We start from the raw sequence: 20,191 nt of genomic DNA, 5'->3' as shown, positions 1-20,191 counted from the left end.
GCAACCAGGAGGCTCAAGTACAGTACACTATACCTTGGAGAAGAGGTGGAAGCATCCCAGGTGGCTGACGATGCAGTAGACTTCAGGAAGACGCTTTCCTTTCCCACTGGGCTGGGAGACGAGAGGAGGATATTTTAATGCTTTGTCATAGCCCCTCTAGGAAAAACTAAGCCGTGTCCCTGCTGTAAAACCCCCAGCATCTACAAAAAAACGTTTGGATCTGAAGAAACCCTTTTGGAAGAGAAGAATTATTTGTAAGGCAATGTTTGCTTTATGAGGGGAGTAGGAGACAATCTCCAGACCTGAAGACACTGCGCTATTGTGTGGATCGGAGAGAGTGTGAGAACTGATGACGTCATTTTTATCTTCTCTTTAAAATGTAATGTTCTTTGTATTTTGGGTCAGTACTCATCAACAATAAATGCTGAACTTGTTTTTAAGACTGGTCTCTTGCTATTTCATGCAAAATGATATACTTACACCTTATTATGAAATAGATAGAGTGTGAATTTGGTTTTGGCTACAAAATCGATCCCGGATCTAAATACCCCTCCCTGTTATCTGGAGGTAGTACGCCGAAAATCGTGCACGGATGAGTCTTGACTCGTTTTACAAAAGACCTGGGCTCCGAATTGAGGTTAAAATACAGGCCTGCGTATTACCACAGAGTACAGGAAAGGTGACTAGATACAACGAACATTACTTTCCCAGTCGGCGACAAGGTCAGTAATCTTTATTCTTGATTAAGAGGGAATGACTTAAATTATCATAGGATGGATTTAAGTTGTTCTCAGATTGAAAATCAACTCTACAAATAGGCTATGCTTGGAGCGACATTTTAGTCCAAAGTCTTATAGGAACAGCGACTTACTGTATATTCCTACAGTGATCACTGTATACAAGTGAAAACTAGTGTCAGATCGAGCGATGAATGGACGGGGGGGGGGGGGGTCTTTCCCGGTTTTCAGTAGTCTGTGTTCTTGATAGTGAAAAGTGATTGTGTGGTTGAGGTTCCGGGGAAGAAACGAAAGAAATCACTGTATACGAGTGAAAACTAATGTCAGATTGAACGACGAGTGGACAGAAACTTTTGAGCCTCCGTCTATTTGTCCTCGGTCAACCTTACAAGTAAGCTGATTTGGAGCGACAATTTTAGCAGAAGTCCTATAGGAACAGTAATGTATTGTATACGGGTGAGACTTAATGTCAGACTTTAGTAGATGAGGATTCCAATAAAGAGATATTAATCATAAGGTGTTAAATATTGGAATTACTAGGCGTGAGTAGATAAGGATTCCAATAAAGAGAAATTAACATAAAGTGTTGAAGATTGAAATTATTAGGAGGGGCAGTAATTTATTATAATGGGTAGTAAATCCCTCTAAACTGCTTTCTGAAGAGACGGAAGATTACCGTTATATGAAACAAAAAGATCGAAGGAATGTAGATTTCTGTCCTAAATGGGGGAAAAAAAGGTATGGTTTTGACGGATGCCTCGATGTCGAAAAGTTAGAATTCATGATAAGACAAATATATAAGGATTGTGACAAAGATGTGAAGAAGCAGAGTAAACTAGGTTTAAACGTAGCTAGGGCCTGGCTCTCGGAAGCTAGGAAGAGAGTGGAAAAATAAAAAAAAGAGACGAAAAGAGCCAAAATATTCTGCCCTCCGCTCCCATAGCTGGAAAAAGTGATCAATTGGGTGGGGGTGGGGATCAAAACCTATACCCTTCTATAATAGACCAAGTTTACAGGGATAATCTCGATGATGAGGTGGTGGTGACTCAGAGGAAAGCAAAATTACTGCTTCATGCTGAGCCCCCCTCCCCCCCCCCAGTTTATGACCTGGGATCGGATGGCGTGAAAACAGAGAAATTGATTAGGACAGTATTGAGAAAAGTGGATAAGGCAAGTCAAAAGAAAAAGAGAAAATGTTTTAATTGTAACGAAATTGGATATTTCGCCCGGGAGTGTAACACTCCCTACAAAAGACGTCACCAACAATAGTGTAATTTAACTGAGGGGAAGGTCAGAGGCGACAATCGGGTAAAGAAAAATAAGGGTCAGATACAAAGAGAGCGAGATTAATGAGAATCCTAATTGAGGGAAAACTTTGGCCGTTTAAATTAGGGCTATTTTCTGTTGTCCAGATGCCGGAGTAACAAATACAGATAACTATAAAATGGGTCTATTTGTGGAGAATCTCAGTCAGCTCCATACCATTGGTGGTATAGTGGTGAGCGTAGCAGTCTTACGAACTGCAGTCCAGGGTTCGGTCCCCAGCCGAGGTGTTAACTAAAAAATATATATATATATCTGAATTTTTGGTTGTAATTAAACTAATTGTTTTGCAGAGAAAGTTATAGTCACTAGTATTGGTATAAGATATAAACTGAACGTTTTAAATAGTTTGTTTGGTTCAAATTGAAAGACTAATTCATTCAATTTAAAATAAGAACAAAGCTAAATGTTGATGCAAGACGATGTCTGTTCACTAAATGATCTGTTGGGAATAATATATTGGGAATAGAGTCGTAATTAAAATGTTAAATCAAAGACGAGACAGTAACTTAAATCAAATGCATTCTGAATAATAACGGAGAAACAATTACGATAGATTTGTGCCCATCGAAATGTTCTTATAAAATTAGCGAATTGGGAGGTGAGAGATGTTGATTGATGTTGTAAACTATAATTCAGGATTCAACAGATGTGATAAATTAGGTTTGGTTTATCGAACCCGAAATACTGTGGCTGCAGACAGCCAACAATTATTTACAATTCATTGAAAATCGTTGCGAATTGAGTCGAGGTTGAGCGCTTGTTGATGACATCACTCGCGAGGCACTTTTGTCGCCACGGACTGGGGGTAACGGAGAAAAGTGTTCGTGTCTATTAGAAGGAAAATGCGTGCATCATTGCTTTGAGTCACTTTTCAGAAGGTGATTAAAAAGTCCATATACATTTTTAAAAGGAGTATGTGAGTCGTCAGAAAAGATGCTAAAAACTAGCAGCTGATTCGCTAGGTGGGCATCATTGATTTGGACTGTAATTAGGCTATGAGAAAGGGAGATTGAATATCTGAATCGTAAAACATTGTGATAATGGATTCTGATGGTTATTGATTCCTGGTTTGATTGTTTATGTAACACCAGTGAAATTGAGCACTGTTTCCATTATGTGGAACAATGTTAGGGTATTAATGTTGAAAAGCAACCTCTATAGTAAAACATAATTGCACATGTTTCAGGAAACTAGCAAGGTTGAATTTGGTTATTTAAGCTTTTCCCCTGATACGTAGACATCTGTAACAGGGGCAAGTTGGAACACGCAGATGATATTTTGTTTTATTGAGATGTAAACGTGAGTCACTGAGTAATTTTGTCATCTGAAGCATTATAGATTAATTATGTATACATTTTTATTAGAACCATTAAGTTTTAATACTATTATGTTATGGTATGAAATGTATGGGTTTTTGGTTAAACTAGGACTGAAATTGTAGGTAAAGCGAATGAATTGTCTGTACCTTGCGGGTTTAAGGGAGAAGGAGGGTATATCTTTTTAGACAGATAAGAATGTTCTTTGATGTTCCATTAGTGGAGGAGCGTATGTCTTTTAGACAGATTGGAATGTTTGCTTTATGAGGGGAGTAGGAGACAATCTCCAGACCTGAAGACACTGCGCTATTGTGTGGATCGGAGAGTGTGAGAGAACTGATGACGTCATTTTTATCTTTTCTTTAAAATGTAATGTTCTTTGTATTTTGGGTCAGTACTCATCAAGAATAAATGCTGAACTTGTTTTTAAGACTGGTCTCTTGCTATTTCATGCAAAATGATAAACTTACAACTTATTATGAAATAGATAAGAGTGTGAATTTGGTTTTGGCTACAAAACATATAGGAATTTAGAATTCCTCTAATAGCACGATGGATTCTTTGGAAAGCAAGATGGTTCTACATAGAACCATATATCATATTTTCCCGCATACTCTCTATTGCAAGACCGAAAAGATCTTCTGGACATCAGAATAGCTATCACTAACCTCCATTTGGAGGAAGACTTCTACTTCACTGAGTCGGAGGCGAAAGACATATTGATTATCGCGGCCCAATTCTCTGACACTCGAAGAAGGAGGAGACAACACTACAGAGGCCTGAGTGCGGGATACCTGATGAGACTACTTTGGTGAGTGGATAAATCGCCTGTACCCTCCGTTCTATTGGCGAATGTACAATCACTTGAGAATCAACTGCATGAGCTCAATTTGAGACTATCCTAGCAAAGTGTTTTTCAGAGTCGTAGCTGAAAAAGGACATGGTAAATATAAATCTAGCTGCTAATTCGATGCATCGGCAGGACAGAACGGCTGCGTCTGGGAAGTTCAAGAGGGTGTGTGTGTCACTTTGTTAACAGTAACTGGTGCGCAATCTCTAATATTAAGGAGTCTGGAAGTTCTGCTCGCCTGAGTTAGAATATCTCATGATAAGCTGTAGACCACACTATTTACCAAAGAGTTTGTCTATATTTTTCGTAGCCATTGTCATAACTCTCCTGTGACGATCTGAATTATCAGGTTACAGTGGGTCCGCTCTACAGCATCCTCTCTCGTAGAGGGGGAGAGCAAGTCTGCTGTTTTATGGCGGTCATAAAAGACGCTGCCTTTATGCTCTGTAGTATTCGAGATTGGAATGTAAACTGTGGAACACAGAAAGAAGACCCTTGGACATCAAAAGTTTGAATAAGTAAACAATATTGGACACTTAAGAGACATGTCATGATGAGTTTGTTTCATTTGGCAATCTCGTGAAGGACAGGAAACACTCATTACTGTGTCTTTGGTTGTGTACACTTCTTAATTATGTGGTTTACATCGAAATATTGTGAAACGTATGTTATTAAACATTAAACTATTTGTGAAAAGATGTAATGTGATGTTAACCTTCTAAATGAGAGTATGGGTTTTCATATAAAGTTGAACTGGTCAGTGGCCACACCCCCATGAGCCAGACAATACATCAGGCATCATGGAACCACCCTTTTCTACTCCAGAGTATAAAACCACACATGAAGAAATGTACATTTCTTGTCAAAGGGACACACGATAAGTCGGATGTCTCAAATGGTGTAGAAGACCAGAAAATATGTTGAAATGGTTAAGAACTACAACGCTATAGGCCCAGGAGACCAGACAGTGTGTAGTGTTGGCTACATGCCTGGAAATGGTTAAACTCTGAGACTATCAATCACTACAGAGAAAGAACAAATTCTATACATAGAATTACGTAAATCTAGTATGAGAATACTGACAACCACGGAAGCATCTATTCTATGCAACAACCAGCTGTACACCTGACATATCCATTACAACAGACACTATCCAGAGCTGCTGAGAAAGTGACAACTACGCAAGACATTGTGACTTCTGGGGAAGTTAGCCAGAGACTCTCTGATGAACTGCAGCAGATCGACTAGCGATTCCAACAGAGAAGACAGTAATATCTAACAAGTCATAGCCAACAAATTACACAACATATACCCAATACACACAAATCTAAGTAGGAATGAATTAAGGCCATATACATATGGATGATCAGAGAGGAACGGACTAAGATACAGTAGAATAGTATAGAAAACAGTACATACACATGAGATGAGTAAGCATTAAGTGACTAAGATACCGTAGAATAGTATAGAATACAGTACATACACATATGCGATGAGTTATGCCAGATATGTAAACATAATTAGTGACTAGTGTTCCATTCCTTACAGTGGCCAGTGATTCCTAGTCTATGCATATAGGCAGCAGCCTCTAATGTGCTAGGGATGGCTGTTTAACAGTCTGATTGCCTTGAGAGAAGCTGTTTTTCAGTCTCTCGGTCCCAGTTTTGATGCACCTGTACTGACCTTGTCTTCTGGATGATTGCGGGGTGAACAGGCAGTGGCTCGGGTGGTTGATGTCCTTGATGATCTTTATGGCCCTCCTGTGACATCGGGTGCTGTAGGTGTCCTGGAGGGCGGGTAGTTTGCGCCACTCACTCTCTCCAGAGAGACCTTGCGGTTGTGGGCGGTGCAGTCGCCATAAAAGGCAGTGATACAGGCCGACAGGGGGCTTTCAATTGTGCATCTGTTAACATTTGTGAGGGTTTCAGGTGAAAAGCCAAATTTTAGCCTCCTGAGGTTGAACAGACTCTGTTGCGCCTTTACCACACTGTCTTTGTGGGTGGTCAATTTCAGTTTGTCAGTGATGTATATGCCAAGGAACTTGAAGCTTTCCACCTTCTCCACTGGGATCCAATCATTGTAGATTGGGGTGTGCGCCCCCTGCTGTTTCCTGAAGTCCACGACCATCTCCTTTGTTTTGTTGACGTTGAGTGAGAGGTTGTTATACAGGCACCACACTCCGAGTCCTGTCTCGTCATCGTTGCTAACCAAGCCTACCACTGTTGTGTCGTCTGCAAACTTGATGATTGAGTTGGCCATGCAGTCATGGGTGAACAGGGAGTACAGGAGGGGGCTGTGCACACACCCTTGTTAAGACCCAGTGTTGAGGATCAGCAGAGGTGATGTTTCCTACCTTCACCACCTGGAGGCGGCCCATCAGGCAGTCCAGGACCCAGTTGCACTAGGCGGGGTTCAGACCCAGGGCCTCAAGCTTAATGATGAGTTGATGGTACAATGGTGTTGAATGCTGAGCTGTAGTCAATGAACAGCATTCTTACATCGATATTCATCTTGTCCAGATGTGATAGGGCAGTGTGCAGAGCGATGCTGATTGCATCGTCTGTGGATCTATTGGGGCGGCAAATTGAAGTGGGTCTAGGGTGGCAGGTAAGGTAGAGTTGATATGATCCTTGACTTGTCTCTCAAAGCATTTCATGATGACAGAAGTGAGTGCTATGGGGCGATAGTCATTAAATTCAGTTACCTTTGCCTTCTAGGGTACAGGAACAATTCTGACCATCTTGAAACATGTAGTGACAGCAGACTGGGATAGGGAGAGATAGAATATGCCCGTAAACAAACCAGACAGCTGGTCTACGCATGCTCAGAGGACGCGGCTGGGGATGCCGTCTGGGCCGGCAGCCTTGCGAGGGTTAACACGTTTAAATGTTTTGGTAGCGGGCTGCGTCAGTGGCACTGTGTTATCCTCAAAGCGTGCAAAGAATGTGTTTAGCCTGTCCGGAGCAAGACGGCGGTCTCGGCGAAGTGTCTGGTTTTCCTTTCGTGATTGTCATTAGTCTCTGCCACACACTTTTCGTGTCGGAGCTGTTGAATTGCGAATTTGGTTGAATTTCTCTATACTGACGTTTAGCTTGTTTCCCTTGTGGAGTGAATAACTACTCTGTTTATATTCTGCCATATTACCAGTCGCAATGCCCTGGTTAAATGCTGTGGTTCTCGCTTTCAGTTTCGTGTGAATGCTACCATCTAACCACGGTTTCTGGTTAGGGTAGGTTTTAATAGTCACAGTGGGTACTACATCTTCTATACACCTCCTTATGAACTCAGTCACCATATCCGTGTATGCGTCTAGATTCTTTTCGCAAGTACTCGGAACATATCCCAGTCCATGTGATCAAAACAATCCTGAAGCGTGGATTCCGATTGGTCAGACCAGCGTTGAATAGCACGAAGCAAGGGGACTTCCCGTTTGAGTTTCTGCATATAGGACGGGAGGAGCAAGATGGAGTCGTGGTCAGATTTGCCGAAAGAAGGGCGGGTGAAGGCCTTCTAAGCTTTCCGGAAGTTTGAATAGCAATGGTCAAGAGTCTTAATGGCGCAAGTATGACCGTTGATATGTTGATATAACTTTTTGGATGGAAAGAGTGCCCAAATTAAACTGCCTGCTACTCAGGCCCATAAGCTAGGGTATGCATATATATAATTATTAGATTTGGATAGAAAACACTCTAAAGTTTCCAAAACTGTTAAAATAATGTCTGTGAGTATAACAGAACTGATATGGCTGGCGAAAAACCCGAGGAAAATCCAACCAGGAAGTACTATTATTTTGAAAGGCTGTTTTTCCATTGAAAGCCTATCCACCATACAAAGACTTAGGACCCAGTTCATGATCTCTGTGGCTTCCTCAACATGTGACCAGTCTTTAGGCATTGTTTCAGGCTTTTACTCTGAAAAATGAGGGAGATACACCGCTTTTAATGAGAGGACAGTCGAAATTTCCAGACATGAACCAAGCACGTGATTGGGAGCGCGCATTTCTTGTTTACCTTTTCCATTGACGAAGCTTTTGTCCGGTTGAAAAATTATTTATTATTTATGACAAAAACAACCTGAGGATTGATTTTAAACATCATTTGACATGTTTCTACTATCTTTTATTGTACTTTTTAGAATTTTCGTCTTGGTTTTGAGAGCGTGCATTGTGCCACCGTGCACCAACAAAACTGAGGTATTTGGACATAAAGATGACCTTTATCGAACAAAACGAACATTTGTTGTCTAACATGGAAACCTTGGAGTGCCACCAGATGAAGATCATCAAAGGTAAGTGAGTAATTGTAATGCTATTTCTGACTTTTGTGACACTCTTCTTGGTTGGAAAATGGATATATGGGTTTCCGTGGCTAGGAGCTGACCTAACATAATCGTAGAGTGTGCTTTCGCTGTAAAGCTTTTTTGAAATCTGACACAGCGGCTGCATTAACTTCTTGACGCTACCTATCCCTTAAGTGGTATAATTGTCATCAGCAACCACTGAATAGCATAGCGCCACAGTCAAATAATATGACAAAAATATTCATTAAATCACAAGTGCAATATTGCAAAACACAGTTTAGCCTTTTGTTAATCCACCTGTCGTATCAGATTTTGAAATTATGCTTTACAGCGAAAGCAATCCAAGCGTTTGTGTAAGTTTATCGATCGCATGACAAAACATTAAGTACATTTAGTATCAGGTAGCTTGGTCACGAAAATCAGAAAAGCAATCAAATCAATTGTTCATCTTCGGATGTTTTCACTCACGAGACTCCCAGTTACACAACAAATGTTCCTTTTGTTCCATAAAGATTATTTTCATATCCAAAATACCTCTGTTTGTTTGTTGCGTTATGTTCAGAAATCCACAGGAAAGAGCAGTCACGACAACGCAGATGAAAATTCCAAATAATATCCACAGAAACATGTCAAACGTTTTTTATAATCAATCCTAAAAAATATATTCGATAATATATCAACCGGGAGTGTAGGTTTTTCAATAGGACAGGGAGAAACAATGACCGCTTTACTCTGTTGCGCAAAACTCACTCTGAGAGCCCCCACCTATCCACTTACGCAATGTGATCTTTCCCGCTCATTTTTCAAAATAAAAGCCTGAAACTATGTCTAAAGACTTTTGACACCTTAGGGAAGCCATAGAAAAATCTGGTTGATATCCCTTTAAATGGAGGATAGGCATGCATAGGAACAGAGAGGTTTCAAAATAAGAGGCACTTTCCGATTGGATTTTCCTCAGGTTTTCACCTGCAATATCAGTTCAGTTATACTCACAGACAATATTTTGACAGTTTTGGAAACTTTAGAGTGTATTCTATCCTAATCTGACAATTATATGCATATTCTAGCTTCTGGGGCTGAGAAATAGGCAGTTTAAAATGGGTACGTTTTTTAGCCAAAAACGAAAATACTGCCCCCTACACGCAAAAGGTTAAGAAGAAGTTTATCTGTATTCGTATGTTTAACACTTGTATCTTTTATCAATGTTTATGATGAGTATTTCTGTTATTTGATGTGGCTCTCTGCACTTTCACCGGATGTTTGTTTGAGACAATGCATTTCTGAACATAAAACACCAATTTCAAATGAGGTTTTTGGACAAAAATATTAACTTTATCGAACAAAACACACATTTATTGTGTAACATGAAGTCCTGTGAGTGCCATCTGATGAAGATCACCAAATTAATCACTATTTCTGACATTGTGAGCCCTCTCCTTGGCTGGAAAATGGCTGTATGGTTTTCTGTGACTAGGTGCTGACCTAACAACATCGTTTGGTGTGATTTCGCGGTAAAGCCTATTTGAAATCGGGCACTGTGGCTGGATTTACAATACGTTTATCTTTAAAATGGTGTATAATACTTGTATGTTTGAGGAATTTCAATTATAGGATTTCTGTTGTTTTGAATTTGGCTCCCTGCAATTTTACTGGCTGTTGTCGAGTTGGGAGGCTAGCGACCCACTTGTACCAGAGAGGTTCCAGGTACAGAAATCCCCAGAAATCCCCAGATACAATAAATGCAGCATCAGGATATGTGGTTTCCAGTTTGCATAATGTCCAGTGAAGTTCGAGGGCCATTGAGGTTTCGGCTTGAAGTGGGATGTAAACGGCTGTGGCGATGATGGAGGAGAAATCCCTTGGGAGATCATACTGTCTGCATTTAATTGTGAGGTATTCTAGGTCAGGTGAACAACAAGACTTGAGTTTCTGTATGTTCCTAGAAGTACACCATGAGTCGTTAATCATGAAGTATACCCCTCCACACTTCTGCTTCCCGGGGAGAGATATTGAGAGATATTTATTCCTGTCTGCGTGATGTACTGAGAATCGTGCTGGCTTTTTGTTTTGGGTCGGCCTCTGGAATAAGTTCAATTGCTCTGGGAAGAGTGAACGAAGGATCTGCTCCAGGGAAGTTGTATTCCTGGTCATAATGCTGGAAGAACTGGTGAGTTACCGCCGCTCTAATATCCAATAGTTCTTCCCGGCTGTATGTGATGACAAAACATTTCCTGAGTTAATAAATGTAAAGAAATTGTACGTAAAATAAACAAAATACAGCAAAGTTTCTTAAGAGCTAGTCACGATGCTGCCATCTGTCAGCGTCAAAACACTTACGAAAACAAGACAATGCTCACTCAAAGGCGGTGCTCCTAGTGGCCAGTGACATTAATGCAAGAAAACTGAAATCTGTTTTACCTAATTTCTACCAGCATGTCACCTGTTCAACTAGAGGCAAAAAAACTATAGAGAGACACTACACAGAGACACATACAAAGCTCTTCCTCGCCCTTCATTTGGCAAATCTGACCATCACTCTATCCTCCTGATACCTAATTACAAGCAACAACCCATGGATTACAGCCAATATCATCACTGAGCTACAGGCTAGAGCTGCTTCTTTCAATGAGCGGGACACTAAACCGGGCGCTTTTAAGAAATCCCGCTACGCCCTCCGACAAACCATAAAAACAGGAAAAGTTTCAATACAAGACCAAGATCAAATCCTACTACACCGGCTCGGACACTTGTCGGATGTGAAACGTTCACTTTAGCCTCTTAAGGTGGTAGCCAACAATCTGGAATAAGTCAGTTTGGAAGGATGAAAGCAGCAGTAGTTAGGCATCTGCTCAGATAATGCCCCAGTGCAGTGTAGGGTGCCCAGGTATATCCAAGTAGGCCACAAAAGTTTCAGCAGACCTGTTTTGTATGTTTCCTTAACTCGATATACTATATTGCAGTCCAATGTGTTCACAGAATGATGAAACAAAGGTAAATGGAGACAAAAATCCACACAACTTTTCAGCTACAAACACAGATCAGACAAAAAAAGAAGTGCTTGCCACCATCTTGAAATGAGTGTGTCCAGTGAAGGGGATGATGTCACCTTTCCTCTCTCAAAGATTGTATCTGATTTCATTGATCCTCAACTTGTGGCCCAGACACTTTATTTAGGATAAATTGAGTTAGCCTTGAGTTAGCAACCAGCTTAGTTCTGAAGGATTTGTTGTCATAGAAATTTACCTGGCTAAAAGGTGAGCCACTTTCGTATGACCAGTTATCCTTAGTTGAACTCAGCACTGACAAAAAAGTTACCACTAACTCCTCAAACCCAGTACATAGAATACCCCTATGGTCACCAGCAAAAACACAACAGAGACTGTTCACCAGCCTATGCTGTTTTTTTCAGCAGGATTGACTAGAAACCGGTACATCATTCATTCATGCTGGGAAAAGCGAGTCGCTCCCTTGAAGTAGACTACCATTCTCACGGCTGCTGTGTTGGCGGTTCAAGTCGACAGAATGTTGAGGAAATAGTTGTCACTTCAACTGGGACAGTCAAGGTTTTGGACATTGAAAGTGAGAAGAGACGATTTCACAATTTTTGTGGCTAACCAGGTAGCAGCCACAAAAGTGTCTTAGTGGAGATATATCAGCATCAAGTAGAATCCTGCTTATGAGGCTTCCAGAGGGTTGTAGGCTGGCAGCTTTCTGGCTTGTAAAAAATGGTTAGAGGGCCCAGACTTTCTCTTAAAATCAGAGGAGGAATGGCCAAAGCCTGCTTTGGACCCCCATTCAATCCCGTCAGATGATCCAGAGATTAAAAGGGGCCTGACGGTGAATGTTGTTGTAAAGGACTCAGAGCGCAACTAATCGACTGATTAACTATGTCTCAAAGCCTCAGTTGCTTGGTTTCTTAAACTCAGAGATACTCTAATAGCTCAGAAGGAAAATAAAAAATACTAAATACTGACCTCTGCTGGTGACTCCCAAGTACAGTCAGTCGAAGTAGAAACAAAAGGTCAGAGCTGGGATATGCTGGAAGAAACCACATTATCTGCACTTCTAAAGAAGTATTGTATCATGAGGGTCAACTCTGCCTGCAGAAAAGTTATTTCTGATCATGTCATCTGACGGCATCACCACGGGAAGTTTGGAGAACAGAATATGGCAGATTTGCCACAATAAAGAATTGTTGTCCTGACATTCCTCCTTTCACAAATGTGGGGTTTTTGTATTTATTATGGATTCCCATTAGTTGCTGCCAAGGAGAAGTCTGTCCATAATAAAGCACTGCTCTAACTTCTTAACAGCACTATCAGCAAGGCAGGTTCTACAGGCTCTAGTTGTGTTGCACCTGTACAACTGTTCAGTCATATGGTCAGGTGCCACAAAGAGGGACTTAGGGAAATTGCAAAAAAAAGAAGAAAAAAAAAAAAAGAAATGGACTACTACACAGAGCTGAGGTTAGCACACAGCTCAGACACCCATGCATAACCTTACAAGACATGCCACCGGAGGTCTCTTCAGTTCAGAAGTCCAGAACAGACTATGGGAGTACTACATAGTGCTAGTCATTATGACAGCTTAGCGACACAATGGCAGGGATTAAATGAGCTGTGGTTGGGTCATAGATAAGTCAGTCTCAACGCAACCTATTAATGCTGTGAAAGGATCCAGGAACACACATTATTTGGGTGGATCCCATCTTCCTTATAAAACGTGTTTTGTTTCCAAAAGGTAACAAAATTGTCAACAAAAGTTACACCACTTGAGCTGCAATAATTACGTAGCCAGTTGTGAAGAGAAAGAATCCTGCTAAAGCATTCACTGTCACGAATCAGAAAGGGCACAGGGCCATATATTGTGGGTATTTTATTAGTGTCTAGCAGAGAGTCAATCAGCTCTTTGAAATCCAGTTTCAACTGTTCAGAGTTGCCTTTTATAATGTCATTAACCTGTTGAAACTCTAGGGGCGCAATTTCATTTTTGGATGAAAAACGTTCCCGTTTTAAACAAGATATTTTGTCACAAAAAGATGCTCGACTATGCATATAACTGATAGCTTTCGAAAGAAAACACTCTGACGTGTCCAGAACTGCAAAGATATTTTCTGTGCGTGCCCTAGAACGTGAGCTTCAGGCAAAACCAAGATGAGACGGCATCCAGGAAATGAGCAGGATTTTTGAGGCTCTGTTTTCCATTGTCTCCTTATATGGCTGTGAATGCGAGAGGAGTAAGTCTGCCTTTTCTGTCGTTTCCCCAAGGTGTCTGCAGCATTGTGACGTATTTGTAGGCATATCATTGGAAGATTGACCATAAGAGACCACATTTACCAGGTGTCCGCCCAGTGTCCTGCGCCGAAATTGGTGCGCAAAAGTCAGCTGCAAGTATTTTTCCACAGAATTCAGAGGAGAATGCAGGCTTCCACGAACGATATATCAATGAAGAGATATGTGAAAAAACACATTGAGGATTGATTCCAAACAACGTTTGCCATGTTTCGGTCGATATTATGGAGTTAATTCGGAAAAAGTTTGACGTTGTAGGTGACTGAATTTTCGGTTCTTTCGGTAGCCAAATGTGATGTACAAAACGGAACGATTTCTCCTACACACAGACGCTTTCAGGAAAAACTGCGCATTTGGTATGTAACTGAGAGTCTCCTCATTGAAAACATCTGAAGCTCTTCAAAGGTAAATGATTTTATTTATCTGGTTTTTGTGAAAATGTTGCGTGCTAAATGCTACTCAAAATGCTAAGCTAGCTTAGCATACTCTTACACAAATTAGTCAATTGCTATGGTTCAAAAGCAAATTTTGAAAATCTGAGATGACAGTGTTGTTAAGAAAAGGCTAAGCTTGAGAGCAGGCGCATTATTTTCATTTTATTTGCGATTTTCAGAAATCGTTAACGTTGCGTTATGCTAATGAGCCTGAGGCTTTAGTCACGATCCCGGATCCGGGATGGGGAGTTTCAACAGGTTAAATCCACATGGACTACGATATAATCTATGTCCATGTCCTGGCGTAGTACATTCGGGAGTGCTTAGTAATGTCATTTACTTGAGCTCTGGGATAGGACATTGTTTTTGCACCAGGAGCAGTCACATTTCTTACCATGGAGCTGCCCTAAATCACGGCTGGCAAGAAGGACGAGGATGTCTGCCCACTCCCGCACTTCACAGGATGGTGCAGGCCTCTGATAGATGGAGAAGCCCCACTCGATCCAGAGCAGGAATGGAAGGTTGCCGATGTCGACTTCAAAATCGTAGGGGAAGTAGTAGGCACATCGGCCGCAGACACAGACACAGGAAGATCAGGCTCCAGGGCAGCAAAACTATTTGTTGTTTGAATCCTCTCCGGGCCTCTCGTTGGGAGTGTAGGTTGCATTGCAGCAGGTCGCCAAATCGGTATCCGTGGTATCCGCGGTATCCGTGATGCTACTCTGTTATGCATAGTCACTTTAATAACACTTTAATCTTTTATTTGTTATTCTTATCACTTAATGTTTTTTTTTGGGGGGGGGGGTATTTTCTTAAAACTGCATTGTTGGTTAAGGGCTTGTAAGTAAGAATTTCACTGTAAGGGCTACACCTGTTGTATTCGCGCATGTGACAAATAAAATTTGATTTGACATGCAAGTAAGCATTTCATTGGACAATGTACTGTATACCATGCGTATCTCGTAGATACGACTAATAACATTTGAAACTTGAAACAGAAGAGATGTTTTTCCGTGGGCGACCTGTTCATCATCATGGGTCCTACTGCTCCAAGAGGGTCAAGGCTGATTGGAAAGGTGTCGGAAACCTACCCTGACAAGGCGGCTCTGGTCCAGACAGACTGAAAACCAGAACAGGAGAACTGGACAGACCTGTTACCAAGATCTGTCTAATTCAAGAGGGTACAGAGGGACCTGTGAAGAACTCTGACCCACAGAAGAAGGGAAGATTCTCACTCACATTTCACTTTATTGTCTCCTCCTTTTATGTTTTGGTTAATTGTTGGTTGCAATTAGGGGCCGATGTGTTGGAACCAATTTGGGTGCATTATGGTATTTTGCGGGCATTTACGCTCCTAACCATTAGGGGCAGACACATGGTGGTGGTAAACACACATCAGATTATCTATAAAGACAGAGAAGTTTGAATGTATGGTGTGTGTGGATGGTGGGAGAGCTCACAGTTCTTAGCACAATCCAACTAAAACTAACGAAAAAGAATGCAAGACACCCCAAACAAGATACTAAGGATTACTACAGAATGCCTATTCTTTAAATGGGCCTTCCACACCATCTTAAATAAGCATGCCCCATTCAATAAATGTAGAACTAGGAATAGATATAGTCCTTGGTTCACTCCAGACCTGTCTGCCCTTGACCAGCACAAAAGCATCCTGTGGCGTTCTGCATTATCATCGAACAGCCCTCGTGATATGCAACTTTTCAGGGAAGTTAGGAACAAATATACACAGGCAGTTAGGAAAGCTAAGGCTCGCTTTTTCAAACAGAAATTTGCATCCTGTAGTACTAGCTGAACAAAGTACTGGGACACTGTAAAGTCCATGGAGAATAAGAGCACCTCCTTCCAGCTGCCCACTGCACTGAGGATAGGAAACATTGTCACCACCGATAAATCTACGGTAATAGATCATTTCAATAAGCAGTTTTCTACGGCTGGCCATGCCCTCCACCTGGCTACCCCTACCCCGGCCAACATCTCAGCACCCCCTGCAGCAACTTGCCCAAGCCCCCCCCCCCCACTTCTTCTTCACCCAAATCCAGACAGCTGATATTCTGAAAGAGCGGCAAATCTGGATCCCTTCAAATCAGCTGGGCTAGACAATCTGGACCCTCTCTTTATCTTCCGAAATTGTTGCAACCCCTATTACTAGCCTATTCAACCTCTCTTTTGTATCGTCTGAGATCCCCAAAGATTGGAAAGCTGCTGCAGTCACCCCCCTCTTCAAAGGGGGAGACACTCTAGACCCAAATTGTTATAGACCTATATCCATCTTGCCCTTCTAAAATCTTCGAAAGCCAAGTTAACAAACAGATCACCGACGATTTCGAATTCCACCGTACCTTCTCCACTATGCAATCTGGTTTCCGAGCTGGTCATGGGTGCACCTCAGCCACTCTCAAGGTCCTAAACGATATCATAACCTCCATTGATAAAAGACAGTACTGTGCAGCCGTCTTCATCGACCTGGCCAAGGCTTTCGACTCTGTCAATCCCCGCATTCTTTTCGGCAGACTCAATAGCCTTGGCTTCTCAAATGACTGCCTCACCTGGTTCACCAACTACTTCTCAGATAGAGTTCAGTGTGTCAAATCAGAGGGCCTGTTGTCCGGACCTCTGGCAGTCTCTATGGGGGGGCCACAGGGTCCAAATCTTAGGCCGACTCTTTTCTCTGTATATATCAATGATGTCGCTCTTGCTGCTGGTGATTCTCTGATCCACCTCTACGCAGACGACACCATTCTGTATACTTCTGGCCCTTCTTTGGACACTGTGCTAACAAACCTTCAACCAGCTTCAATGCCATACAACAATCTTTCTGAGGCCTCCAACTGCTTCTAAATGCAAGTAAAACTAAGTGCATGTTCCTCAACCGATTGCGTCCCGCACCCTCCCGCCCGACCAGCATCACTACTCTGGACGGTTCTGACATGTGGACAACTACAAATACCTAGGTGTCTGGTTAGACTGTAAACTCTCCTTCCAGACTCACATTAAGCATCTCCAATCCAAAATTAAATCTAGAATCGGATTCCTATTTCTCAACAAAGCCTCCTTCATTCATGCTGCCAAACATACCATCGTAATACTGACCATCCTACCTGGTTAAATTAACTTCCAAACTAGACCCTGTGTATTCTTCAAACATGTCAGGGAACTGTCTTATATGGGACACCATACGAGGCGATGACAACCAGGAGACAAAATGCTGATAGTTACAGTATCTGTATCGGCAATGGAAGATACACAGTTCCAGACAAAATTGTATTTTTACTGTTCAAGATTGTAGAATAATAGTGAAGACATCAGAACTATGAAATAACACATATGGGATCATGTTGTAACCAAAAAAGTGCGAAACAAATCTAAATATATTTTAGATTATTCAAAGTCTGCCTTGATGACAGCTTTGCACACTTTTGCTATTGCATCATGAAGTTCCTCATTTGGCCTTTACCTGAGTCTTTCTGTACAGCTGTTAGTTTTACATTATTAATAGAAAAAAAATCCATACAATTAACTTCGGTTAGTAGAGATGGAGGAGTCTGAAACGAAAACATATGCTTAAAGTAATTTTGCTTCCTCTTTCAAAATATAGTTTGGTGAATCATGGATGACTCCGTCATTTGTAACAAGTTTCAGTAAGTTATTTTTGGCAGCATTTCTATGTTGAAGATTAAAAAAGAATATGGTGAATTTGGTGCACAAAACGTATTTTAACTGTGTGTAGAATATAACCACAGATAGAACCCTTGTTCTGTCTATGGTTATACTCTACCCACAACTTATTTTAATTTGATAGGTAAAGTGTAACTAGCCAGTTGTGGAATATTGTGTTGGCAGTTGATATTGTTTCAACTGTAACATGTCTAAACTTTACTTTAGTAGCAAGGTGTTGTAGAACAAGTGTCTTGTGAAACACATTCCAGACGCTGGTACTTCTTGCTATCTTGGCATAACGGTGATTTGACAGAGAAATATCAGCTAGCTAGATATGCTAGCCAGCTGTAGCTATCCCCAAGATATAGCTAGCTAGCTGCTGTCAGGTTGGCTAAAAACAAGAACATCTTCTGATGGTGAGTCAGTCAGGAGAAGAGAAGTCCTCAACTTCAAAACTTAACTCCATAACAAAGCTAGCATAGCTTACCTCGCTGTCACTAAAAGTTACTCACCACTGCCCTTGTTTGTTTGTTGTGATTGAATGGCAAAGACAGGCCCAAGAAACACCCACATTAAACCACAATCCAAAGACAACCCGTTTGGGCTTCAGTAATAGCCACTGCATTTCTTAATGAGCACCGGAACACATGCAGAATCAGGCTGTGCAGTTTACCTTTAACACAGGCTCAATCTAATAAATAATATCAGTCACCTTTATTTATTTAACTAGGCAAGTCAGTTCAGAACAAATTCTTATTTACAATGACGGCCTACACCGGCCAAACTAGGACGACGCTGGGGCAATTGTGCTCCGCCCTATGGGACTCCCAATCACGGGCGGTTGTGATGCAGCCTGGAATCAAACCAAAAATGACATTACCTTTATGAATTTTCAAGCCATTATGTGCTTTATGTGCTTGCTTTGATTCCAAAAATGCTTAAAAATTCACAAGAAGTGATGTCTGCTGATGAAGATGATCTTATAGAACAAAACGCATAAGATCTCCTAAGACTGTGTTTACCACAGATATTATTTTCCGTGTTTTTCCAAAAACCCTACGAAAAAAACATTAATTTCTCCATAGGCTTTGGACAACAAGCCATGGCGGAGTTAGTGCCTACAAAAAAAAGCCATTACTATTGCTCTCTATTCTGAATGTAGCTTGTGAAAATCCACTCTGGCTGGCCAGCATAATGTGTTTTGATGCTGGTTTTTGCAAAGGTTGGTCACCTGCGAGAACACAGTGAAGGCTGGTCACCAGCAAAAACACAATGAAGGCCGGTCTGCTAACCAGCTAGACCATGCTGATCAGACCAGCTTGACCAGTTAGACCATGCTGGTCATACCAGTTTGACCAGCATCTGAACAGCACTAACCAGCATAGACCAGCTTGAAATGTATGCTGGTCTATGCTGTTTTTTTCAGCAGGGTGAAAGAGACTGAGGATGTTTTCACAAAAATAACAACACACAAGCATCTACAACACTGTACACACAGTAAAGCACACGCATACGCGCACACATACACACACATATTTCCGCTGAATCCATCTCAGGGAATAACTGTTTCCCACCAGTCCATCTCTATTTGCAGTATCATGGTTATTTACTCAGCTGACATCATAGATAACCACTTCCTGTCGGTGACTGTCTTTCTGTCTGTATGGTACACTATAGATATACACAAAAGTATGTGGACACCCCTTCAAATGAGTGGATTTGGCTATTGCAGCCACACCCATCGCTGACAGGTGTATCAAATCGAGCACACGCCATGCAATCTCCATAGACAAACATTGACAGTAAAATGGCCTGAAGAGCTGAGTGACTTTCATCGGGGCACCATCATAGGATGCCACCTTTCAAACAAGTCAGTTCATTAAATCTCTGCTAGAGCTTCCCCGATCAACTGTAAGTGCTGTTATTGTGAAATGGAAATGTCTAGGAGCAACACCAGCTCAGCCACAAAGTGGTAGGCCACACAAGCTCATAGAATTGAATCACCGAGTGCTGAAGCGCGTGGCGCATAAAAATCTGTTACTACACTCACTACCAAGTTCCAAACTTTTTCTGGAAGCATCATAAGCACAATAACTGTTTGTCGGGAACTTCATGAAATGGGTTTCCATGGCCGAGCAAGCCTAATATCACCGTGGACAATGCCAAGTGTCGGCTGGAGTGGTGCAAAGCACCATTGGACTATGGAGCAGTGGAAAGCCTTTCCAGAAATGTGGAGGGGCAGACCAACTCCATATTAATG

The 20,191-nt window shown here is 41.6% G+C and overlaps 1 protein-coding gene across 2 annotated transcripts in view; it reads right to left on the bottom strand.

Annotated features, from left to right (window-relative positions):
• Positions 1–20,191, bottom strand: part of LOC135514684 (DENN domain-containing protein 2A-like) — a 42,728-nt gene that overhangs the window by 8,581 nt on the left and 13,956 nt on the right. For both annotated transcript variants that reach the window (XM_064938195.1, XM_064938196.1), the window contains exon 10: positions 34–111. In XM_064938195.1, the coding sequence (XP_064794267.1) occupies positions 34–111 (78 nt within the window). The remainder of the gene's footprint in view (positions 1–33; positions 112–20,191) is intronic.

This window comes from Oncorhynchus masou, chromosome 26 (assembly GCF_036934945.1).
Source record: "Oncorhynchus masou masou isolate Uvic2021 chromosome 26, UVic_Omas_1.1, whole genome shotgun sequence".
NCBI lineage: Eukaryota > Metazoa > Chordata > Actinopteri > Salmoniformes > Salmonidae > Oncorhynchus > Oncorhynchus masou.
Note: the sequence above shows the minus strand (reverse complement) of the source record. Positions and strands in the feature narration are given on the sequence as shown.